Source organism: Thunnus albacares, chromosome 13 (assembly GCF_914725855.1).
Source record: "Thunnus albacares chromosome 13, fThuAlb1.1, whole genome shotgun sequence".
In the NCBI taxonomy this organism is placed as follows: Eukaryota; Metazoa; Chordata; class Actinopteri; order Scombriformes; family Scombridae; genus Thunnus; species Thunnus albacares.
In genome coordinates, this window is record NC_058118.1 from 10,272,807 (window position 1) to 10,299,232 (window position 26,426).

Consider the following 26,426-nt stretch of genomic DNA (forward strand, 5'->3'; position numbering starts at 1 on the left):
CTCAATTCAAAGGCCACGCGTTCTGTGTCCTTTAAAGGGAGCTTTCACTAAAACTAGCATGGAACCAGTAACATTTGTGTATAATATACAGGAGAGAAACAGACAGACCCACAGTGACCACTGGAATGAGGTCTGCATAAGCATTGCAAACTAATTATAGAGATGTGTTCTATATGTTTTTATCATGTAGATATATTAATAATGAAACACAAAGCATCCAATAGATCTAGATTATAAAAAATATTTAAGAGAAATGTATCTAGGAATGACCTGCATGACCTGTACAGTGTATGAGCTTGCGTCATTATACACAGATGTGGACAGCAGGCAGACTTAGTGACATTTAGTTAATGTTATTATGATGCAATAATAAGCACTGGCATGAGAGGAGGCACCCTTTGAACAGAAAGTGAACACAGAACATAATCCAGCCTGTTACATTGTTTTAAATCAGCCTCTAAAGCTGCAGATACTCACAGTGACACTGAACATGAGCTTGTTACATATTTCCTATATTGAAATAGCTTCATATAATTGAGCAGTGTAGACCACAATGTGCTCAGTGAACAGTATACATCAAATGACTCTTTGTGGTGCAGAGAACCATCAATATCAGCCCTCTGGTCAAATCCACTGCTGTCAAATCACCAGTGAAGGGATACTCATGTGGCTCGCTGCAGAGGATCAGAGAGCAACTGAACGTAAATTACGTACGCAACCTGCATTTAACTCCTTTAAGACCAACGGTGCAGAGAAGCTTTATTCTGTTGTATTTCCAAACCACACTAAAAGTCAGTGTAGCGTACACGCTCACAGCTGCTCCGAGCACAGACGGCCGGACACGTTTACCATTTTGCAGAAGTCATCCACATGGCTGACTCTTCCTCTTTGTCTCTGTGTCCTCATGTCTGTCTTTCTCACACAGAAAAACGCACAGGCATGCACTCACAAGTGGAGCAGGAACAGTCCTGCAGCGGCGTGCTGCTCTATTTTAAGTCTGTTCCACGCTAACACATGTTCCTCTGCTACCTTTTACCTTCACCTGTCTGCCCCTTGAGACGTCCTCAATCTCCACATTTAAAGACATTTATTTTCTCGCTCCATGAGGAAACGCATATTTCACTTTTCAGACCTTTCTCACAATTTATAGGATATTTTTTTCCTTCCATACCTCTATGTCTCCAGCCCTTTTCTCTCCCTGCACTCGTTTCTGCATCCTCACCTTTCACTAATTTTCTGGTTGCTGTGGTAACTGGCCATGGAAGGTCAGGTGGGCATTTTTGAGTCCCCATTAAAACACACTATGTGGAATCTCATTTGACATGAAAACAACAGAACTACTGTAAGACCAACTTTTCATGTGCATATCCTCTGATACACAGGAATCATATTACCCTACATCACTTAAATCAAAGCTATTGTCATACATTGATGCCATTTACCGCAGTTGTCCCAAACCACCTGGGGCCAGCTCTCATCGATCTCTGTCCCTTTAGCTGTCTTGGGTGGCCTTCTTCTGCTTGGAAACATGTGTGTTCTAAGTAATTGGCTCCACCACGCAGGGAGCATGCACATCCTCTGCATTGTGGCATAAATACCAGGGAGCCCCACGATGTTCAGGCTTTCCTCGCTCATTAGAAAGAGCTGACAGTGCAGCCCTAAAGGCCCAGTCCTCCTCCGCAGTGCCCATGCTGGATCGACACCAGAAGATAACAGTACAGCACACCAGTTTCTCAGAGGCCTTGAAACACAGCTGCCCCAGGCCACAGCGCTCTCTAACTGCAGCAATGCACTAATGATGCTCAATGGGAAGTCCACCGAATTTGTAGACGAGGCCACCTGTATATGGTTCAGTATATACTGTATCGTTCAGCGCTAAGTTGCTAATGAGCTGCCTCCATTTCGACAGATTTAAAGGCGACTGACTGCAACATATCTTTTTTTTTTTGGTATCTGAGCTCTCAGAACAGCTTGCCAACTGTGACACTTTCTGTCTCATATCATGGTGTCTTTCTCTTTCCTCCAAATGAGTACAACAAGGCCATCTGTACCACTGCTAAATATTTGTTTAATAGATGCACAACAATGAAGAGATTTATGATATATGATGAATGGCATTGTCAGAAAAATACTAACAACTGATTTAACCTTCTACTATGCATGACCTCCTCTTTCTGTTGAGATTTTCAAACTGATAACATACCAACTGCACTATTTCTCCTTCCTGTATCAAATACGGAGACATAGCTATCACTGTTTAAGCATGTAAATGCAGTCAACACGCTGATGTCAATGAACGCGATGTTCAGATCAGTGTGAAATCACCTTTATCATCTGACAGCCTCTCCTGCTCAGTCTCTTCTCTCATCTTTATTAGTGAGCTCATGTGTGCATGCTATCTAGAGCGCAACTCCATCATCCTACAGTGTTTTTTGTCACAGCAGCTGAGTGATAACACATGCAAACACACATACTCATGCATGCATGTACATATACACACACACTCAGAGGCATATATTTGGTACATAATGTAATTGTGTCCCTTTAGTGTCAGAAGAGCCAATACTCAAACAAAACAAGCATCCAATCACTAGTTAGACTATGTTGAGTTATATCCAGATATTTCCTGACCTTCTCTGCATTTATTCCTCATTTACTGACATTGTCTTTCTCCCTTTCACCCCCTCCCCTTCCTGCCCTTTCCTTCTCCTTCTGTCTCTCTGCAGGATCCTGCTGACAGTGGTGGTGATTTTCCGTATCCTGATAGTAGGCATAGTGGGAGAAAAGGTTTATGAGGATGAGCAAATCATGTTCATCTGTAACACCATGCAGCCTGGCTGCAACCAGGCTTGTTATGACAAGGCCTTCCCAATCTCGCACATCCGCTACTGGGTCTTTCAGATCATCTTGGTGTGCACGCCCAGCCTGTGCTTCATCACGTATTCTGTTCACCAGTCTGCAAAACAACGTGACCGAAGCTACTCCCTCCTGCATCCTTACATGGATCACCACGGTCACGGTGGTCACCACGGTCGCCATCATGACCATCACGCACGCAAGCTTCACTCTCGCAACATCAACGGCATACTGGTGCACCCCGACAGCAGTAAAGAGGACCACGACTGCCTGGAGGTCAAGGAGATCCCCAACGGTCCCAGGGGACTCCCTCAAACACACAAGAGTGCTAAAGTGCGACGGCAGGAAGGCATCTCCCGGTTTTACGTCATCCAGGTTGTGTTCCGCAATGCGCTGGAGATCGGCTTCTTGGCCGGCCAGTACTTCCTGTATGGCTTCAATGTGCCAGGAATGTTTGAGTGTGATCGCTACCCATGTGTGAAGGAGGTGGAGTGTTACGTGTCTCGTCCCACAGAAAAGACCGTGTTTCTGGTCTTTATGTTTGCAGTGAGCGGCATATGTGTGCTGCTCAACCTGGCTGAGCTCAACCACCTTGGCTGGAGGAAGATAAAAACGGCCATCCGAGGGGTGCAGGCCCGAAGAAAGTCCATCTGTGAAGTGCGCAAGAAGGATGTTTCACACCTGTCCCAGGCCCCAAACCTGGGCAGAACCCAGTCTAGCGAGTCAGCCTACGTCTGACAGAGGCTTCTCTGCCTGGGGGCTCGAGGACCTCTTAAATTATGGAGAAGAGCTTTTCCCTGGCCCAGGACTCCCGATCATTAGGGCACAAAACTCACCACAGCATTATTATTCAGGAGCACAGACAGACTCTGTGTAGTCATGATGAAGCATCAATTCACAAAGTAGAGTCGTTGACACAGAGAAGAATCACCTTCCTAAAAAGGCGACTGTGTTGCTGCAGCAAAGCTTACACCTAAAGCTTACATGATGGAGAGTTCTGCTCTGCCTAGGTGACACTAGGTGCCTTTAAAGAACCCAACAGACAAAACTGAGCAATTACTAATAATATTAAAATACTGTAAAGGTAGTCTGAGATTGAATTTTCTGAAGTCCTTCTTTGTTTGCCTTTGCTGTAGGTCAGAAATAATCCCCTCATTTTCCAATTGTGTGTGCATATGCAAGAGCTTAAGCGTGTGCATGCATACGCATGTGTGTGGGGAAAAAAAAGCCAATCTCTGACTGGAGTCAGAAAATTGAATGCTAAGCTAATCTGAGCTACTGAGAGAAAGATTATGTTATGTTATGTTATGTCTCATTGTCCATAATTTTCAAGAAAAGTCACTTGCACAAAGTCAGACACAAAAACCAACAGCACTAAAACTATCAGCATAAACTGGAACATTTGTTGTCAGTGTACCAGGTTTATCTGATATACATTACATACATAAATACATTTTCACTATTACACATATTCTTTGTCACATTAGCCACCGATCAGGCTACAGACTGACTTTGCCCTGATGCTTTCGCTAGCAAGTTGGCAATATTTGTTGCTGTGCTACCACTAACAACCAAATCAAGGTGAGACACATAGTGCATTGAAGATGATTTAGATTTACTTTCCAACACTGTGTTATACACTGCGATGCTCCCTGTGCCTGCAAGGCATGCTGTTTACTCTCAGAACCCACTGAAGACAGTCAAGAAAAGTGTGCCAGTGTTTCCACTTTATGTGTGTGTGATCGCTGTCTAAGGGTATGAATGGAGTTACATACATATTTTTTCAGTTAAACAGGAAAAAGTATTGTAGTCACAAATATTTTAACGTGTAACCTCAAGCTTTTTTTTCACAAGCAGATTTGGTGCCATATTTCAAAGTTACTGTACATAGATGAAATGTAATAATTACACTTAGCCTTTTCCCTATGCGGTATAGATGGGCGTCACTTGGATGGGGGAACAGGGGTTTGGGTGGTAATGAAGATTAATCATAGATTGCCAGCTTTAACAATATGTATTATTAATGTGCTCTTTGTTAAGCCTTCACCCTCTAATGGAGACTATATGTTCCCGAAAAGTGTTTCCCCCCATATGGACTTTGAAAAAGGCATGTTAACTGATGCATTAATAGAATGGATAGATTATGACATGTAACTTTAAGAAAAAAGAGTTTTATTTATTTGCATCCTGCTCCTGTGAAATGTAATACTCAGCATGCATTAAGATGAAAAATATAAAGAGATATGAACATAGCATCCCGTTGTGGGAATATTGAAAGTGAATACCTGAAAGGCTCCAGAACTGCAGCAATAATAGTATGTGAAAAAATATGTGAATAAATTATTATGCAAACAGTTGATTTTGACTGTGCTGTGTTTGACCAACATGAGAGCAACAATTATTGTTGCCTTTATACTTTTATCAGGGTATTGTGAGGTGTTAGAGAACTGTATCAGTTATACTGCTTCATCTGTACTTCTGTACTTTATTCTTGCTTTAAAAACACAAATTACAACATACCCACATTTGACGGAGGTTTACAGCTTGTGTTCCTGATAAAAAAAAGGTCAGTTCTCATGCTGTGAGTGCATCTAACCATGAAGTGTTGAGTCTGATCGGGTCGGTCCGGAAAGAAGTGAAGGTGAGAGACTTGAAAGCCAAGCAGCAGACTGGAAAATACAGCAGTTCATACATCTGTCATAAGATCACAGTTACTGTCAGTGCACGGTTACTGCCTCGACTGAATATCTGCACTTTCACCATTCGCCTCTGTGTGCGGCAGTGTTGTATTAACATGAAATACAGTTTTCATGCTGTATAGAACACATAAACCACAGAGTGCAGAGTGCATTGCAGTGCTTTCAGCTGCACAGATTTAAAACCTGCTTTAATATTTATTATTCAACACAGAGAAATGATACATCTCTGAGAGGGTAGATACTTTAGTGCACTCTCTGGGTTTTCGCTGGTAAATTATAGATATTTAACCTGTTGTCTTCCGTGATATGAAAACTCCTGACTAAAGTAAATTCATCTCAAAACTGTGCAAGACCTTCCCAGAGGGGTGTTTCCCATTTACGCTGATAACGTCCATGCTTTTATGGTGAAATTGCAGTAAGATTCTCACACTATTGTTTCTCAGGCTCAACGTGACACGTAGGCAGGTGTTATTAGAGTGAACCTGATCATTTCAGGAATGAGCGAGGTTACCAAGGGAGAAAAGAGAGAGGTGTGGGGGCGGTGAACCTTTTAGTGTTATTAAACCTTCAGTCAGTGCAGGCGACATGTGGCTGTGTCCTGGGGAGCACTGAAAGCATATGGGGACTAGAGGAAGAGGGTCGAGGGTGATGGAGAGGCGTGTTAATAAAGTTGATTGTATGATAGGATGTAAAGTAATGAAGTTTGTGGTTATTCATTCACTTAAAGGCCACGCTATGTTCTTATTGACATGTGGATAGCCCGTGATTGACTCTCTGTTGTGTGTGATATACATTTACATCAAGAAGCACCCAACAACCACACACACACACACACACACACACACACACACACACACAGAGAGAGTCAATAACTGCCTAAACAAAAGCACTGCTGAGGATGTAGCAAGGCTGGTTGCTGTGGTGACAGGAGGGCAGTAATGATGTTAAGCACCACAGAGACTACAGTAGTGAAGGGCAGAAACAGCACTGCACCATCTCTACATAGCCGCAACCTGCAGAACACACTCGAGTGATAGACTCATGGTGAAAGTTAGAAACATGCTGTGCTGCGCGTTAATCCGCAGCGCTGCAGCTACATCATGAGTATGAGATAAATAACAGTTAAGTACAATAATTACCTATGATGACTCCCATTGATTTGGTGCATAAAATTGATAATATGGAAGAAACTATACAGTAGATGACTTTGATGACACATTTATATAACAAACTAAAATATTTATTTCAAAATACTTCATATAAGGTTGAGGTTAACCAGTGTTTGGGTGTTTTTTTTTTTAACATTTTTAGAATGAAATGTGATGCACAATAATAAACACAAGAGTCAAGAATGCTTTCTTTTTAGATCACTGGTTACCACAGGAATTAGCATGGCAACCAATTCCATTTTTAGAGTCATGTTTTCCACATTCAGATTACTTTATTGAAAGTACGTCATTTATATATTTTAATTAACATTACTCAAAAAAATTAAGCTGATGATCTTCACTGTATGATTCACGAAGTGACAATTAGCATAATCAATGCAGTGGGAAATGTTAAAAGCCTTTTAACAGCACTTATTTGCATTACTTACATGAAATTTATGCTCCTCATGTTAGGAGACTCTCATCAGGTACAGCATAGTTGAAGAAGAAACTTTTTATATTATGGCTACCCCCGCTCTCCCTCTTCAGCACATTGTGCATTGTAGGTTTTTTTTTTTTTTTTGTGGCTGCTCAGGCCTGTGTGGATTATGCACACGCAGCGAATGAATATGCAGGTGTTTCTATATGCTCAGATCATAGCTCTGAATAGAGCTGTCACTCAACACCCACATACCTCCACATTTGTGCACTCAGTAGACTACAGTCCATTAAGTATAGGCACAAATACATAACTACAACTTAGAAGTTCATCCTGCCTGCTTACTCATGCATCAAAGCATGCAAATAGATGGTTTACTGCACCGTGTAATCACAGGGATGGGTCTGGGCGCTGCAGGTTTATTAATTTTGAATTCAAGAAAAGAAAGTTATACACGACTGTAAATAACAAAACAGAGTAAATGAACAAAATGTTACGAAACGCCCCCCTGAAACGAACAAAAACACTTACTGACCTGCTGTGGGAACTATTTAAAAAAAGGTGGGTGTCTGCTGTCCAAAAGAATATGGATGGGCAGACTGGTTCAAACCAACAGATGAGCCATATGCTGGCTTCAGCTCAAATAACTTCCACTGGAGTGAATAAGGGAATATTTTTAACCCAGTTATGAGCTATAAAACAAGCATTTCTTAACCATTAATATGCCCGACTACATAAAAACATTTTCTCCTTTCTCTGAGAAAAGAATAGATGTTATTATCAATCAGAAACTGCAACATTTTAAATTTATTTATGTGTGTGAGCACAGTGAATTCACACCCCATGACACTCATAACACATCCTCTCCCTTTGGGTTTCTTTGCTGAAAGTGTGTAAGGGTAATGATGCACATCTACAGAAAGTCACATTTTTAAAAATATCAACATTAAAACACCAATAAAACCAAATACCTAAATATATGCCACTTAATATTAACCTACCCATCACATCTACAAACTTACACACAAACCATCAAATATATATCTTCCTAAAATAAGAAAATAAAATCAAGATGAACAAAAATAACACAGTCCGACAATAAAAAGGAGGTCACTTCCAGGTTCTCAGACCTTCCTGCTGCGATGATCATGCAGTATTTGATGTGTATCATTTCAAGGAATCAATTAAAGCACTGTTCACCCCGCTCAGAGCCGTCATGAAGGATGCTCAGCTGAGCTCCTTGTTTCACTTCACATTCACTGTCGAAACCTGCTGGCCTGCAGTGAAATGGCTCATTGCCACATAGATCCACATCTCACACTTTCCACAGACGCACTGTTCTTCAGAGGACAGGAGACATCATCATCGTCGTCAGCTTCATCTTTAGCAGCAAGTTTGAATGAACTACCTCGCTCTTATTTGTGGATCTTGATCAGATCAGGGACCTTTCTTTCACATTTTGACCAACAAATTGTCAAGTTGAATCAATTGAACTGTGGCATTTTGATCACATTCTTGTTCTTCTCACTACACATAATAATCTTTGGCAGGATGTATTGTACAAACCTAAACCTTTCCAAAATTAAGAAAAAACAGCATGAACACTGGTGTTGTGACTGTATCAATGTCTGCATCATGTGGGTAATCTATCATTGGCGTTTGCACGAAAAACATCAATTTGACTGACATGTTTTTGAAATTCTTTTCATTATCAATGGTGTGATATTGAACCTCTCGACACGCGCATTATTTGATCTGTTTGCTTTCTAAATGTCCTTTAAACAGATGCGGTGTCTGTCCCACCAGTGTTGCTTCTTTTTTCTGTCTATTTTAGTTTCTTGCGTCTATTTTAAGAGTTTGTCTCATCATTCTCAGCAACCAGATGTGACTTCTGTTTTGGTTTCTTATCTCTGAGCCAGTGGCAAATTATTGAGGAGCAATGGTCACTGCTTTCTATTAAACTGACTTCAGTGTAGATTTTATTGTAAACATGCAAAAAAAAATTTTGTGAGTCTCAGTGAGGCCTGACAGGTGCAGCAAAGTTTTCTGACCTTGACCCTATAGTGTAAATCAATCTAATCTAAAAGAAAAGAAGATCTAATTTACAAAAAAAAAAAAAAATTTTCTCTGTAAGGATAAATCAATGTTTACAGATTGATTGCCACTGACGAGTCATTCACAGGCATTCACCCTTGCCTCTTCATCAAATTTTCATCTGCTCTGTGACCCGCTCCCCACAGCTGATTCATTATTATCTCAGTCATAAAACAGCGTTCGGAGAAGAAGCATTTCATTACTCCTCTCCTGTGTTCCTTGGATATTTCCCTCTCTGCCTCTCAACTCATTCATAAAGATGAAATTGGAGTTCGGTTGTTCCTCTCTGGAGCCTTCTCCGCTTCTAGACCGTCAATTTGTGTCAGTCCACATTCTGCTCTCCGCAAGTGACTTGATCTCCTTTCGTGAGATCCCTGCTCGGCACCTTCTCTCCACCCTTCCTCTCTCTCTGTCTCCATCTGCTCCTCTCCTCCTCCTCCTGATTCATTCCTCTCTCTTTCCACTGCTTCCTACTCCTCCACATTTCTGCCCTCCTACCTTTCTCTGAACTTCTCTCTCCTCAGTCACGTGATTCTTCCTTCAATGCTCCTTTTCTTCCTTGTTTAAGCTGCTGCAGTTGAATCTTCTGCTTTACTCAGGAAAAATCCTTTTCCACTCTTCCTTCTCTCTCCTAAACTTTCTTTGACCCCAGTTATTCCCTTTTTTCTTTTTTGCCCTCTTCAAACAGACAAAAAAAAACCTGACACATCTTCTCCCAACAGCTTACCAACTCTCATTATCTCCTTGAAAAACTCCTTGATGCTGGCTTGACACCTCTCTTGCCTCTCTCCTCAGTTGATATCCTGGAAATATGATATATATAGAGCACCCAGCATGTATGATATTATTTAAAGCTGCTTTAGCCTCCAGCCTCCTAGATCCAATCATGACTGCTCTGCCATCTTACTGAATTAATTCATCTTTGGGAAGTTGCAGTATGTCAGACAAATTTGGGATGTATCTCAAAAATACCCTCTATAACCCCTGGACCAACTGTGCCATATGCTCCGCATGAAATCTGGCTCTAATGCGGTTGTTCTGGTCGTTTAGAAAAAGGGAGAAAAATACTGAGATCAAGTTAGTTTCATGATATGGGTGACAAACTGAGGGGTGTATTCTCTTTTTGGCATCTATTTTGGATCACAGGGAGTTGCAAAAAGACAAGACAACTGGTACAAAAATAAATCCGAAGACAATCTTTTCAACAAGTGTTGAGATTCATCTTTTGGCTTTCACCAGTTGTCACCAAAAAGTCGAGGTAAAAAAAAAGAAAAAGATTAGTTCAGTGAAGTTGGTAAGCTGGGATTTCTGAAAATTAAAAATATCTATGGAAAGCTAAATGGTGTGTCAACATGCTGTACATGTACGTTCCCCACATATCTTTAAAGATCCTGCTTAAGAACACTTAATCCACCACTGGGAGCTCAAATTAGCCATTGCAGTGATAAATTCAGTCAGTGTGGACACCACAGACTATTTGTGTGTCATCCTCTACAGCGTAACACTCCGTCATTACTTGGTGATTACAAAAGGTTGAAGATATGAGAAGCAATGGGCCCATTTCATGCTGATTTTATTTTTCTAATCCTGCATATGTCTACAAGTTCTACTGTCAAACTACTGAAATGGAAACAACAGTATGTGTATATAAGTTTACAATGATGCTAAAATCTTTTCAGTTTTTAAATACAGGCAGTTAAACAGGTCTGGAAGAAATGCTTGTGAGTAAACTTGGTCTAATTATATCAGTATTGCACTGTATAGCAGAAGCCAGATACAAAAGCCACTGGCTAATTTAACACCTTCTGTCAATGTGGCCAGATCTTCTCTAAGGCCAGAAATAACATGGCTTACAGCTCCCTCTGCATCTGCTCTCTGAGACAGACAGAGTGAGGCTTACTGAACATTTAATAACACTTTTACCGCACAAAGAGGACAGAGCCTTCAGAGAAAAGTCTCTCTTAAAATGCTGCTGTTTCATTTCAGCTGGTTGCCTGAATCAAAGCAGAGCTGGACACAATCAACAGAAATGCACACACTGTAAACCTTATGGCCACAACAGTCAGCTGGACTGAGCCCCTGTGCAGCAGAAGTGATCTGTGATGTGTTGCCCGTGGACTCCTGTCTCACAAATTCTCTCTCTCATTCTACACCCATCCCCCACCTATGCACCTCTGCCTCCCCGATCAATAAACAGAGGTCACATAAATTAAGTGGAAGTCTAATCTTATTTTTTTTAAATTGCACCAGATAGCATGTAGATGACATCCAGCAGCTGTGTGCAATGAATTCAAGTAGCAAAACAGCAGAGGATGCAGATGTTTTTATTTTCACACAAGCTGCAGGTACAGAATGACTTTGCTTCAAAAAGTCAAACAAAAGAGGAGGATAAAAGAGGATTTAGGGCAGAATCATCTGGTTTGGTGGTTGTAAGTGACTAACACACACCAATGTCCACCTTGAACATGTCCATTACATCGCAGACACCCCCCTCCCCCCCCTTTTTTTTTGCACAGCTTCTCACCATCTCATAGCATTATTAGAGGGAGGAGATGGAGGGTTGAAGATTTATATGGACATTTAGGGGTCACAGTTTAGGCTGAGTGTCAGCAGAGTGAAGGGTCTGTTTAGTGACTACTGAAGCACAGCACCTCCAAGAGGACCAACCTGCACTCTACAACTCTCGTATAAGAAAACAAAACATGCGTATCCCCCCACTGTTGACTGGCAGGGAGCTATTCAAGGACATTTAGTTTTAGAACATTGTGCAGTTTTTCTTCTCCACATCTGAGTTCACTCACTGGAAGAGAAAGTTGAGAGTACACATGTTATCCATCTCACCGCTCAAACAGTAACAACGGAGGTTTACTAGGCTAAAACTGCTGAAATATATTGTGATTATTTGTCGAATACTTGTCTTAGAAGAGAAAAATGTTCTAAGTAGTGGTCACATGAATAAATAAGGAATTTAAACAGATGTTTCCCGCTGTGTCTCACTGGAATTTTGTCCTAAAGGATCAGATACTGCTGGACCTCCCGTGGTCTTAATCTACACTATTTTATTCATCCACATATCTCATCATCACACCTCCCACAGCTCAGTACCATGATCTGTGGTACAGATAAAGAAGGGATCATGCACACTGGATCAAAACTACATTACATTTATTAACACAACGGTGTGGTTGTGCTAGATTTGTTCTTTATCATTTGTCCTGATGGGAGCAGCTTTCCCTCAAGACGAGAGTGCAGAAGGACATCTTGTATGTACAAAATGTTCAGGAAAAAAAAAGCAAAAAGGAAACTGAAATCATAATATTCCCTTTCAGCTGACACACTACTCAGTATGCAGAGACTGAACGGTTTCGAGGACCTACAGTACAGTACACAATCACGTTAACATTTAGTTTCAAGCTGGCATTTGGCCACAAGAGCCATTACAGAAACATGCAAACATAATCAGGACCCCAGTCACATGTCTAATACAATGAATGAAGCCAATACATTAACAAAGGTTAAAGGGATACACCGCATCCTTGGCTTGCTTTTGAAAATTAAAATTGAATGGTTTTATTGTCTTGATGATCATTAACTAAGTAAAGCTTCAAATACAAAGTAAAACATGCACATGTTTTCATTAGCATCATGACATTTGAAGCTGAAGGACAAATCAAATTCTCTTTGTTGCACAAATCATATTTTCTAATTGTTTTTTGCCTTTGATGTTTTAAAATGGTTGACATTTTTAGAAAATATAAATCTTGATCTATAATACACAACATGTGAAAAAACACTTTCATGTCTCCACATGTCCTGCACTGTGTCACACTGATCATGTTCAAGTAAATCTCAGTTTCACTATTGAAATCATATTATATTTATCTATTTTTGACCATAGTTAGCTGCCTTTACTTTGAGTATTCATAACTCTCTTAAAGTCAGAAAGCAGTGAGACAGATTTTATGGACCATCGGATGTTTGTTTTGGCTTTTAGACAAAGTTGACTCAAAGTAGTTTCCCTCTTGAATAATTCATTCTGAGGTTGAAAACAACAAAACCTGCACCCCTTGATACTCTCTTCCATCTGCTAAGATCATTTTTCTGTCTAACAGCTTCATATTTCACGCCCTGTTGACATCACAGTTTTGCGTCCACCAGGCAGCTCTTTTTCAATTAGCAGCTCTCATTGCGGTCATCAACACCCAGCAGTGTGTCCCTCCACCTGAAAATAACATGAAATCTGTTTTCTGGACAAGGTTGACTCCAGAGGACAATGAGTCCTCTCGTTGAACAAAATCACATTTAAAAACATTGCTTGCTACTTGTGGAGTAGTATGCTTTTGGCTGTTTTTACCCTTGTAAAAGCAAACACTGCACCACAGAGGAGGGAGAAATGAGTGGATGTCACCTGCTATCTGCCCCCCTGAGCCACCAGATGTTGCTGTAGTGCAGGAGCAGCCTGCAGACTCACAGGAGGGCTGATGGGTATCTGGGATTAAAAAGCTGTAAAAACCAGCTGTGTTTTTCATTTCCTCTAAGCACAGCATTTTGGAGATTCAAGGTTTACATCTCACAGAAACATTAAAAAAAATGTTTCACTGACATTATAATGTGTTCAGGGCAGGTGAGACTGTATATCTGGTTCCAGTGAGAGAAATGCAAAGTCGGTACGGACGAACCGCTGGCTGCAGGAACTCCCAGAGCTCATCCACATGTGGAATTTCTCACTTGTGTGTATTTTCACCATTTACAGGTTTGCTGGATAATGTTTCCCATGTTCCCACACACACAGCTATCTGTCATTTTGTTGAACATGAACATTTCTCCAGCTCCACACCCACCATGTCAACCGGTTCACTGCATACACACGAGATATGTGTCAGTTGCCAGCGGTGGAAGAATTACGCCTTTGAATAGATTCTTCATTGTAAGAAGAGTCCTGCATTTAAAAATTCACTCAAGTAAAAGTTTAAAGAATTATCACTAAAATGTAATTTAACTGTCAAAAGTTAAAAATACTACTTCTGCAGAATACCCCCTTTCTGAGTATTGTTTTATTATCATTAAAGAATATTTAGCTTGAAGGAATACTGATAGTCTGGTTCCAGGAATATCATCAACTCAGTGGCTGTTAGGACAGATGAGCAAAGGCAGAAGTTACAGTTTAATCTTTTTTTGCAGAAAAGCTGAAAATGGTTCATCTGATACCAGAAGAAAAAGGATAACAAAGGATATTCAACTTGACATCATAATTCCTAATGTCAACCTAGAAATGAAGGAATAACTTTACCACTACTGAAACTTGATGATACATAAGTTTGAAACTTTGCAAAGCAATAATAAATACATATTCTGAGTTTGTCACACCAAAGAAAAATGTGCAATTAACCACCAGGCCAAATTTGAATGATAAAAAAAATTGCCAAGTATATAAAATTAGGTTTCAAAATTGTTGAAATATAAGTAGTATTCTCTGCTCTGAACGCTGGGGGCATGTCCACTGTCAGCACTTCCCAACTGAACAGCCTCTGAGTTAACACTCACACCAAAGTCCTGTATGAAAATACACAATTTAAAACAGACCTTGTTTGTAGGTGTCAGGTGCGCAGCATGGATGATATTTTAAAGATAAAACAACATAAGGAGCCACTGATTAATTCGGCACATGTTTTGTAGGTAAATGTGGACTTGATTCAGTAAAAATGTAACTTAAATGAGTAGTTAAGAAGCAAACCATCACCAGTCATTGGTGTGTTAAATTGTCATTTTTTTCCAATGGAGTTCGGTGCACTTAACGTTACTCACTTTTCTGCTGAAAAGCAGCTTTATTGTGGCCGTTGATTCTGAGTGGGAGGGGATTTTCTGCAATCAGTAATATATTATTAAATTATTATTATTTATGCATTCATGTGTAAGCAGTTTCATGTTGGATCTGGTCAAGGTGGAGCTCATTTTTATGAGTTTATATACTGTTTGATAGTTTAATTTATACAAAAGTCAGTCTTATAAGCTCAGATGTGTAAAATCTCAATCTGCAAAATAACTATAGCTGTCAGATGAATGTACGGCATAGATACAATAATTGTGTCTGAAATGTAGTGGACTAGAATTATAATGTATAGCATAAAATGAAAATACTCAATAAAAGTACAAGTATCTTAAACTGGACTTAAGTAAATTAACTTACTCACTTTCCACCACTGGACTCACAACCTCATTTGTAGTAGTGATTTTTTAAATCTTTTTTGTTTAACAAAGTATAAATTATCACACACATAGAAGATTGAGAGGAGCAGTTGTGAGGTGAAAATGATGCTTTACTTACACTAGTATGACAATTTACAAGAATAAATCTGTTGCATAAAAAAAGTAAAACAATTGTTTTTATGGATGCTTAAACATTAAAATTGACCTTTTGGTAGAAACGCAGATGGAAGCATCTCATTCTTCATTTTGTGTTTTTTTGTATTGTGCTTGATTTGATTGGCTTGATTATAAAGTATATCATTTACTCAGTTGAAAGAAGAAATGGAAATAAAACCAAACTCAAAGAATGAATGAAGAAAAGTGGTGAGAGTGGCTCTTCAACACAAGTGAAGTTTGGCAGCTGAGTATGTGTGCAGGAGAGAGGAAATATTTTACTGCAACAAAACCACTTTCACATTGTGGTAATCATTAACCCTGCACATCCTGGTCCTGTTTAAATATCAGACTCATAACTGGGTTTTCCTGCAGTTGAAAATGACACAGAACATATCTGACACATACGAGTCGCAGCTTTTCTTAACACCTACACATTCATGACCGATGGGCTCAGCTGATGACTTCACACATTGCCAACTTCTCACAGTGTTAACACGTCTGATGTCATCGTTTCGTCCCAAAGTCCCGCCAGCCAGGTCCTGACTTGTTCATGTCAGTGAGGTTGACATGGCTGGAATGCCTCGGAGGGAGTGGCTCTCCTTGTTGTCATAGAAACCGCCTGGATGTACTGAAACTACAGGAGGAGGATACGTTTCAGAATTTACATTTTCAACTATCGGGGAAAAAACACAAAAACAAACATGCCGTGATGTGTCATGACCTGTTCCTCTCCTTCCTCCTTATTGTGTCTTAACATGAAAGTCAACAGAGCAGAGAGGATTTACATTCCATGGCTGCTTTCTGCCTGTTTCAATTTCAGACATATTTTAGAAAACACAAACATCACCAGCTTGGCTTAAAGGCAATAAAAAAAATCTACATGTGCTTCACTACTCTCTAATTACTCAAACTCCCTTCCTGTGGTCCTTCAAACTCCAGGATTTTATCATCTCTCCCCTCCTTCCCTCCTCCTAATCCTGTCTTGTTCTTTAGTGGTGGAGGGAGAAATTTGGAGAATTCCTTTCAGTAACCACACCAAACTCCCCAGTCACATGCCCACTTTTTCCTTCCCGTCCTTCTCCTAAATAAGGAATTACACTTTGAGTGGGGAAAAAGAGAAAGAGAAAAAGGGGAGGGTCATAGAGTGAAATAAGAGGACCTAAAGGCGTGTATCTCTCTCTCTCTCTTACTCCCTCCTTCTGTTGAATGTGGTGAAGTCATTTCAGACGAGGGTGTTTGCTGTATTTATGTTGGCTGTCCTGTGCAGTGCAACCTGCACTGTGTTGTAAGAAAGAAGAGGAAGAAGAAGAGCGGGAGCAGAGCAGCACAAGCCCACCTGTACTCACCTGAAAGCTACCGAATAAAGTAAGTAAACACTCCTTGTCTTTTTGCTCTTGGCCTCATCGATCAATCTCAGTTTTCTGGTTCCTCACAGGCGGTCAAAAGATTTCTTCGGTGCTTTGTGGAGCTTGTGGCTAACTCTGTACAGGAAACATGAAAAAAAAAGAAGTATAATGTATCATACACCCCACCCTTGCTGTCTGTCTCCTTCTCTCGTAGACTCAGTTAATGTTTAGCTGTGTAGATTAGATACCTTCTGACTGACCTGCAAATTCTTGTTTTATGAATTCCTGTTTCTTATCTACTTTTGCACAGTTTCAGGGAATGTGAACAGGTTCAGCCTCTGACAAATCTCTCATCAGAGGCACCTCAACATGTAGTCAGTACCGTCTAATAATATGTCATTTTCTAGTTTTAATACATGCTCTGAACAACGGGCCTCTGCCTCAGGAAATGGCAGTAAAACTCTGTATAGAGATGTGTTGTCACATTTATGGCACATGGTTAAGGTTTTATGTGTGAATCAGTGCTGTGGACTGTGATATAACTTAAAGATTGTGACTGTAGGTTGGTGCTGCTCTCGCTATCTTCAGTGATGAGGTAGAAGAGCAGAGAGCACTGAACGCACAGACAAGGTCAACAGTAGGTGGGACTGTGCAGGATAAGGGGAAACATGAACACTGTAAGAAACAATCATGTGAAGCAGTTTATCCGTTTAGAGCCACTGTTTTCACATCACAAAGGTTTTAGAATGACCTTTTAACCCCCCTGTTGAATGAAATGAGTCACTGATCAAATTACAGCGAGTTAAAATGATATTAACTTGTCTCAGAAAGTAACTACTGATGATTCAGATACTGTTGGAACAATAAGAAAGTTGTGAAACAGCTCACAATGGCTGCCAGCAAGTGATGATACATAAGTTTGTAAGAATTTGCGCGGGGGATGAGAATGACAACTGGATTTGCGTCTGAGTAAGACACTTAACCCTCAAATGGCACGTGGGAGCTGCTCTGTGGACAAAGTAGAGGGAAAGGTTTGCACACAGGGCAGCAGTCAGGTTTTAAAAAAGAGCCACCGTGTCATGAATGCATAATGCAGTGGTTTTCATTTTACTATTATTTGAATAATAACGGTAATTATCTCTAAAAATAAAAGATTACAGCGTGATTCGTGCAGCAGCTGAGGGGGTTTTTGTTTGGCCTTAAGCTACGAGACATGTAAATGTAAAAAATATGTCCTGAAGGTTCACATAGTAACGAGTAGATAACAGTAGTCACACACAGCCACATTACAGGAGCCAGAAAGCTAATTTGATGTGTGGAAACATGTCGAACAATAAGCACCGAAGTCCACAGAGACGAAGGTTCAATCACAGAAGCTGCAGAACAATAATCTTACTGTAACAAATTGAGACACATTCAATTTGATTATCCTTTCAAGATGAACCATGTGGAGTGTTAGAAGACAGACAAAGCTAATTCAATATGAGCCACACATCAGTGCTTTTTTTTTACGATTTATGATTTTTTAGTTTCCATATTTAAAAATCACCTCAGTAACACACAGCTGTTTATCGTCATCCTGTTCTTTCGGGTGGGGTTGTGGGGGGGGGTGGGGTTGTAGCCGTGACTCTGTGATTACAAGATGTTCCCAGCAACTACGAGGCCGCTCCCAGTTGATTTTTAAAGTGCAACGGACTACAAAATCTTCCAAAACACACACACACACACCTGTACACACACAATGCTTGAAAGGGTTGTCCTGATATGTGTGTTTGCACTCTACTGTAGATATGCTTGAGATACACACATCAATTAGAGAGATGGAACCATGACCTCATCTTGTGGCATCCAATCAGCAGTTCACATGTTTAATTCAGAGATCAAAGTGCAGGTTAGGCTGAGGGTTCGTCTGAGAGAGTGGAATCTCTGACTTCATCATCCCTCATTGTTCACTCACACCATGCAGAGATAAATCCGATGTTTGCCAGCTGCAAGATGTTCTTTGGGCGTGCCGGGACACCACAGATGACACTCCTCCGATTGAGAAACAGACTGTTCAAGAGTTTGGATATTTACTTCACCCTTGCTGTTGCTGTGACAAACTGGTTTTGGAATAGTTTAGTGGACAGGAAGAGGCTTCTCCCCCCCACATGCCCATATAACCGCTGCAACCTCAGACAATAAACAGAGAACATAAGTGTGATCTATGTCAGCTAGGGCTCCAGTGTGGAGCAGTTCGACACAATGATGATTTGTCAAACTATCAGCACATTGTGTAACACTGACCAACCTCTGTTTTGCAAGGGACGCAATAGGTGTGCCTTTCTCCCCTTGAGGGACAAATGTACTTTATGCTTTATATTACACCCAATGTGCCTGCAAGGATAAAACACACATTCCTTGTTTTTTCCAGAACATATACATATCATACATTTGTGTGCACATACTCAAAAAGTAAAGAAAAGAAAGAGCAGGAGGATTTTACTATCAGCTATAAACATCTCCATATGTTATCTGTTTCCTTTGAAATTCAGAACTGTCACTGAATTGTGTAACTCAGTGATTCAGATCTGTAAAAGCAATTACTGCAGCGTGACAGTTAACACGTACCATTTCATACTTTCATAAGGCTTGATGAAGTTGTTTTTGTCCGCTTTAAGAGCAGTTGCCATAGTGAGCAGCAGTATGTTGTTTTGTTTAGAGTCCTGTATACACATAGCTAGCTTTGTCAGAGAGGGAGGAAGGAAGTGACAGCTGAATGAGCAAACAGGATGCAGGAAGTGGAGCTGTTCTGCTGAAGCTGACAGGAAGCCCATGCTGCATTAATAAGTGAGATAGTCTGACCATAATTACTTACAGAGATCAGCATAGCTGCAATTCCTCAAGACATTTAGCATTTTCAGTTTCCCTGGTGCAAAGTGTCTGATGTGTTAAACAAGTGTTACTACACTAGTCATAAAAAAAATGTCCAAATCATATTATGATTAAAACATTAAAATTAAATGTGCTTTGCAGACATTTTATGCCATAATTCTGGTCTTAACTATCAATACTACATGCCTGATTACAACACTTATCCTAACTTTAACTTAAACCTATTTTTAAACTCAACCAACCAAAGTATGAAGCATAAAACAGTCCGATGAAGAAGTGCGGAGAGCTAAAATGTCCTCACTTTTGCCCCTGTCTCACAAAAACAGAACACACCAGAAACCTATTCATACACTCATGCACACATCAGGAGAGTGTGACTAAAGTCCTATTTGCTCTGACTGCAGGCCAGGACTGTGGGTGTGAGCAGGACAGCGATTTGAATGTTATTACATCTATTAAATATCAAGATTGAAAAGAACACAATACGTTGCCAGGGAGCAAAGTTTGCAAAACCAATTGCCTATCTAACTTTCCCTCCCAACAGGATCAGCATGGCAAACAAAGGACCCGCCTATGGCTTCAGCCGAGAGGTACAGAGTAAGATTGATAAAAAATACGACCCGGAACTGGAGGAAAGGCTGGTGGAGTGGTTCATCGCCCAGTGTGGCTCGGGAGTCAGCCGGCCTGAGGCAGGCAAGACCGGCTTCCAAAACTGGCTCAAGGATGGATGTGTGAGTGTTGGGTTGAATAAATGTAAATATTTCATTGTAATCTGCATCGTGTGCAGGCATATTAAGAGAGATCTACTCCTTCTCTGTGTCTCCAGCTGCTGTGCGAGCTCATCAACAGCCTGTATGGAGCCAACAAGCCCATCAAGACCATCAAGAGCTCCGGCATGGCATTTAAGCAGATGGAGCAAATCTCCATGTTTCTCAAAGCTGCGGAAAGCTATGGAGTCACCAAAACCGACATGTTCCAGACCGTAGACCTCTTTGAAGGTAAGACATTCAGCAGACCTCTTATGAATTATTACAACCGTGTCCGGTGTCTCTTCCCTGTATTTGCTGTGTGCTTCATTCATTTGAGATTGTTGCGTGTCTTCAGGCAAGGACCTGGCTGCAGTCCAGAGGACCCTGATGGCTCTGGGTAGTTTGGCCGTCACAAGGGATGATGGAAATTACAAAGGAGACCCCAACTGGTTCCATAAGTAAGTTTGAGCTGGGAGGGGGGGATTTCGCATGTATGAGCTAGTCTCTGTGTGGAAAGTTGGTAAAACAAAGGCGGTTTCATTTCCGTGTGGACTGAGAAGAGTTGTGTGTTTGTATGTGTGCAGGAAGTCCCAAGAGAACAGGAGGGATTTCTCAGAGGAGCAGCTGACCGAGGGCAGAAATGTCATCGGCCTGCAAATGGGCACAAACAAAGGAGCATCTCAAGCTGGCATGACAGGATACGGACGACCCAGACAGATCCTGTAATAAATCTTTTGAACCCTGAAACCTCCCACCCCTCAGACTCTCCTCCTTCTACCCTCTGAAAGGCCATTCAGCGAGGATGAAGAAACTCTGACTCTTACCTTGGCCATGAGGAGATAAGCGACCAGACTATTTTTCAAGGCTTAACTGGACCAAAACGGGGACCAACGAGACCATGCGCACATATGAAAACCACAACACACACTTCATGTTGAGCACACTTTTGTTAATACAGACTTTTATCAGATCAAGTAAAACAATTAGAGTATTTTACACAGTGCTTTTACAATCATTCCAGTGGTTTTGCATGTTTTCATCATATATCAAATGTGCTTTGTGTGACAGTTGACTATTTTCCAAAGGATTAGACTGATTTAGAGCCCTCCACATGTCTAGTAGTTTTACTTCAGTCAGAGACTTGAAACTTGCTTGAAAAAAGTAATCCATTACATTCAACCTTTAGTCTGCTTTACCTTTCATTTTAATGGTTACATTATTGCTGCATGGTAATGCAGCTCTGAGCAGGAAGACTTCTCAAGGCTCTACCTACTGGTGCGTTCAAGGACCTGAGATTTGAGAGTTTTTAACAGATGACACACCTCTCTCTTTCTCTCTTCTCACAATGTAGCTATCAATTCTTGGATGTCAGAGTGTCCTTGAATGCGCCACTAAGAAGAGCTTTGAAAATGCTCCCTGCTCACGACTGCAGTGCTCACACAGCTTTAATTGAACTTTTAAAATGAACGATAAAGACTAAATTGAACTAACTGCTCAATGTGATAGATTACCCATTTCAAATAAGTTTTATTGTTGAATTGCCTGGTTTATAAAAGGTTTAAGAAAAACATAAACTACAGTCATGTGTGTTGTACCTGCCTCATAACAAAAGCTGCAGTTAGATGCTCTCAGTTAACTCTTTCTAATCAAGATGTTGGACCTCCTTTTTGAGTTTGATACATGTAACAACAATGATTTTGAAATAAAGTTTGATTTAACTGTAAAGAAGCCTCTTGTGTGATGATTAGACAAACTGAGATAATAGTGGGCTTTGTTAACATCTGCAGATAATGCTATCGATTGCACAATGTGCCAAAAATCCCAGTGCTGAGTGGTGAGTGATACCAGGTAAACAGTAAGAGATGAACAAATGTACATAGCAACCCATGATAAACATGTCAGAGTTTCCCTCTGCAGGTAACCACTGCATAACACCTTCCCTTGTTTGCTTTAAACTTGAGCTGTATAAAGATAAGCCGACGTGATAAAGTCGGCAACAAAAAAAAAGGTGGGAGGAGAGAAAATGATGGGAGGGGGTGATGAAGGGCGGGGACACAGCCTGGATTTTTCCTGGCCGAGCTTCGCCTGGCTGGATGGAACAAGAGAAACAAGGTGGGATTCAGAAGAGAACTATCATTATCTCCTGCCAGGGTTTTGTTTATACTGTGTTCCTGCTTGAGTGCCGACTAAGCTGTTCAGCATGAACTGACTCGAGAGAAAGGCCAGACATGGAGAAGAGAAGCAGGAGAGAGCAGATAGTCAAAGAGGAACAAGATGTCTGATGAGAGAAAGAGATAAAGGAACAGCAAGCAGAAATGCTCCTTTTTTTTTTTTTTAAAGAAACATCCAGATGGAGCTGAATGCAGATTAAAATGAAGGTGGCTGCGGTCAGAAGGACTATAGGTCAAGACTGAACAGAGCGTTGATGAAATCAGAGAGCATTTCCAAAAAAGGAGTGATTATAACAGAGGGAGGGCAAACAAAAAGACTTCCTTTCCCCTTCTTTATTGTTCTTGTTCTGTTAACAGGAAACTGAGTATAAGGTAATTACACAGAAGGGAAAATTGGTCTATTGTACATTTTTGAGAGGATTGCAAACAATACAGTGAATAAAAGACTTATTTTTATTTATTATTACTATTTCTTTACAAATAAATGCAGTGATGATTAGGGCCTGCTCCTCTGACTGTGTTCCTGATCACTGTGCAGCCACATTTATCATCTCCTGCACTCATTATACTAAATACTTCATATGGCTTTTTTTTCACGATTTGTTCTTTATAATTCCCTTAATATTAAAAGCTGCAGCACATTAGGATCTGTGGGACCGTGGCTGTCATCTCAACTGTAGTTTAAATCATTATGATTGCCAGGAAGTGTTTATTATTTCAACACTAATATTTTTTTCAACACTAGCAGACTGGCGTGCTTTGGCACAAGTGAGCTCTTCAGGTCTCAATAACATCTGCTCAAGTTTATCTCAAGGGTGCTTTAATGTAACATGCCAAACTTTTGTGTCCTTGCAAGACTTTTTTTTTTTACACTGACTCCTCGTCAGTAAAACCTCACTGCAACGCAATGTGTCAAGACACAAAAAGATTTCATGAGAGCAGATTTGAATAGATTCATCTGTTATAATAATTATCTGACCTTTAACTTGTTTATATCATTTTTTTTTATTAATTAGTGTTTAAATGTCGTGAGACTAGCACATTTTGTGTTATCATCGCTGGATCATGATATCAAGGAAACAAGAAAGATTATCATTCGCTTCATCATATGTTTCCTACTCTGGTTCAATCAATTTAGGTGTTTCAGAATCCACCATATAATTTCAAAGAATTACTGTTTTAATGTGATAAAATCCTGAACAAAAGCTCTACATTGTTTCAGGGCATTATCATAAAAATGTTAAGTTAGACAAATGTTTTTTTGTAAGGGTTTGCAAGTAAACAAAACAAGGCTGTATTTCAGAAATGTATCACACTATTTTCCCCTTTTGTCTCAGAAGAGATGTAAGTAATTCCTTTATCATTAATTTTGCCATGAGCACTGCAGCACCAATGACATTTACTTCATCATTTATTGACTGAGATAAAGTTCATCTATAATTTACTCCCTGACTTTGCAATGTTATCAGCTATTGTTCATCAGACAATAGTGAAGTTTAACCTATTAATGATTAATTTATGAATCAGTTAAGTGTCTCATGATTAGTTGATTCATTTATCATTAATTGATCATTTTTAATGAATCTGAACAAAAAGGGTGTTATGAAAGATTCATTGATTAGTTAGAGAGTGATGTCAGATGAGAGCAGCAGGGCAGCAGCAGTTATTGAAGCTGGTTGTGAAGAGAACATTATTGAGTCTGTTTGGACAAACCTGAGAGAAGAAAACTACAATTTCACTCTTTTTCTATGCAGGTATCCATGAGCAAGGCACAGTACTTAACCCCCATATAGCACTGCAGTGCAGCCACTCAGTAAAGCATAGTTGAGTAACTATGTAAATGTGACTCTAAGTTGGACACTGTGTGAGTTTGAGGCTGAGGTTTAAGGTACTCTATATTCTCTTCTGACCTGCTAGTGTGAAAGACAGGGGAAATTAATGAGATTGGAAAACCCACTTGTCATTTTTGAAATATTCCCCAGACAGACTAAGACAAACATATCACTCAGTGGTAACTTTTTTAAAAACTTTTTATCTTACAGCATAAATCTTTTCCAGCTAATTTTTAGCTGAACAGTTGTGTCCAACCTTTTTGACACAGGAGCTATTTTTTTCCTCATTCCATCAGGGCATTAATGAAAGTGTGGAAACACCAACACATCTCTGGCCTCACTGCAGAGGAATGTACTTTGCTGCCATACAGGGGCATAACATGGTCCACGATAGACTTGAGGTTAAAGAAGTGGCCTTTTGACTGGAAAGATGCCAGTTTGAATCCGTAGACTGTCTGGGAAAATGTGAAATAGGAAGCTGATGTAACACCTTCCTCCCCTTCTACAGCTACGACCGGCTCTGTTGAGCAAGGCATATAACTGTTACGGGTGGAGCCCTCACTGCTCTGGCGGAGACAGTAGATGACATCATTAACGCCTGAAGGTCATTTAAAGGTCTTTTCAAAATTCAGGAAACATAAACTTTTGTAAGTTCTCTAAATAAGTTTTCAGTTTTGTCTTACGAGGAAGGATAACGTTGCATCCTTGACAACAGAGATACAAGAGAAAAACATTTTCCGCAAAGGGCAAATAGCGAGCCCCTGACGTCCATGCAGAGTTTCGTCACCATACAAATTTAAACCAATTCAAGTTGAACTATGGTTGCCTGGATCTCCGAATTTCCGTCCTCATATCCTATTTGTTCAGCGATTCAAGTAAATGAAATGGCATTCACTCTGATTATCAGGCTTGAACTTATGCTACAGTTAGTGAAGCCAGTAAGGTAGAGCGCTCATTAAGGGATCTAAATGACGCAGTGGAAAAAGTTGTCGCCTGAAACTGCAGAGATCTGGCTTCAGTCCCTGGGAGTGGAGCCTCTGGCTTAGCAATATAACATGCAGTGTTAGTGAGTGGGAAGCCAGTGAGGGACTACAGCACCAGTGACTCTTATTGGTCGTTCTGTCTGCATTGATAAATCCTCCATAGGCACCACAACAAATGTACAGAAGCGGGCTAACTTCCTCAGTTGACAAGAAACAATCTCACTACCAGGTGCTTTAGTAGCTGTTTTGTTTCTGTTGCTTTCTGGGTAAAGACTGAACTTTGAGTTTAAACTTTTAAGCCAATAAGGACATCCTTACAGTGCTCTAAAAGATAAAAAATCTACTATTCCATGAAAACTGGGCAAACTCCATCTGCAGATGAAGATTGTGTGATATGGTCGCAAGCTCCAGAACAGCTATAAATGGATATTGTAGTGAGATTGTTTTGTAAAGTGACAAATTTTGAATAACGCAGCTATAATCATTACTTTTTATAATAACAATCTATCAAATGACAGTGTGTAATGTCAGAAGTGTCGTTCGTAGTGATGAACTTCATACTCTCATAGAGTCGTTTTCAGCCGCAGCAGGCAGCTGTTTTCAAAGTAAAAGCTTTAAAAACCATCTGTACATTACCTGCACAACAACAAACGGCAAACAGACACAGTCAGCAACTAGCTGGTGAACATAGTGTAGCATTTAGCAACAGTACAAAGACAAACTTTTGCATTTCTGTGTGGTAAAACAGATTCTGCACGTAGGCTGCAAAATGACCCAAACTGGAGGCTAAGATTAAGTCGAAGTGCTTTTAATTTACACTTTTTCTGAAAAGCAGATCATTTGCATTATCACAGAAAATGTTTGCAGGTCCA

General features: G+C 40.3%; 1 protein-coding gene across 1 annotated transcript in view; it reads left to right on the top strand.

Annotated features, from left to right (window-relative positions):
* The window catches only part of LOC122995784 (gap junction delta-2 protein-like), a 36,658-nt gene extending 14,365 nt beyond the window's left edge, over positions 1-22,293 (top strand). Inside the window, exons 2-7 of the mRNA XM_044371155.1 lie at positions 2,727-3,588; positions 19,337-19,513; positions 20,362-20,550; positions 20,646-20,817; positions 20,924-21,026; positions 21,153-22,293. Of these exons, the coding sequence (XP_044227090.1) occupies positions 2,727-3,588; positions 19,337-19,513; positions 20,362-20,550; positions 20,646-20,817; positions 20,924-21,026; positions 21,153-21,294 (1,645 nt within the window). The 3' untranslated portion in view covers positions 21,295-22,293. The remainder of the gene's footprint in view (positions 1-2,726; positions 3,589-19,336; positions 19,514-20,361; positions 20,551-20,645; positions 20,818-20,923; positions 21,027-21,152) is intronic.
* Positions 22,294-26,426: the final 4,133 nt, after the last annotated feature.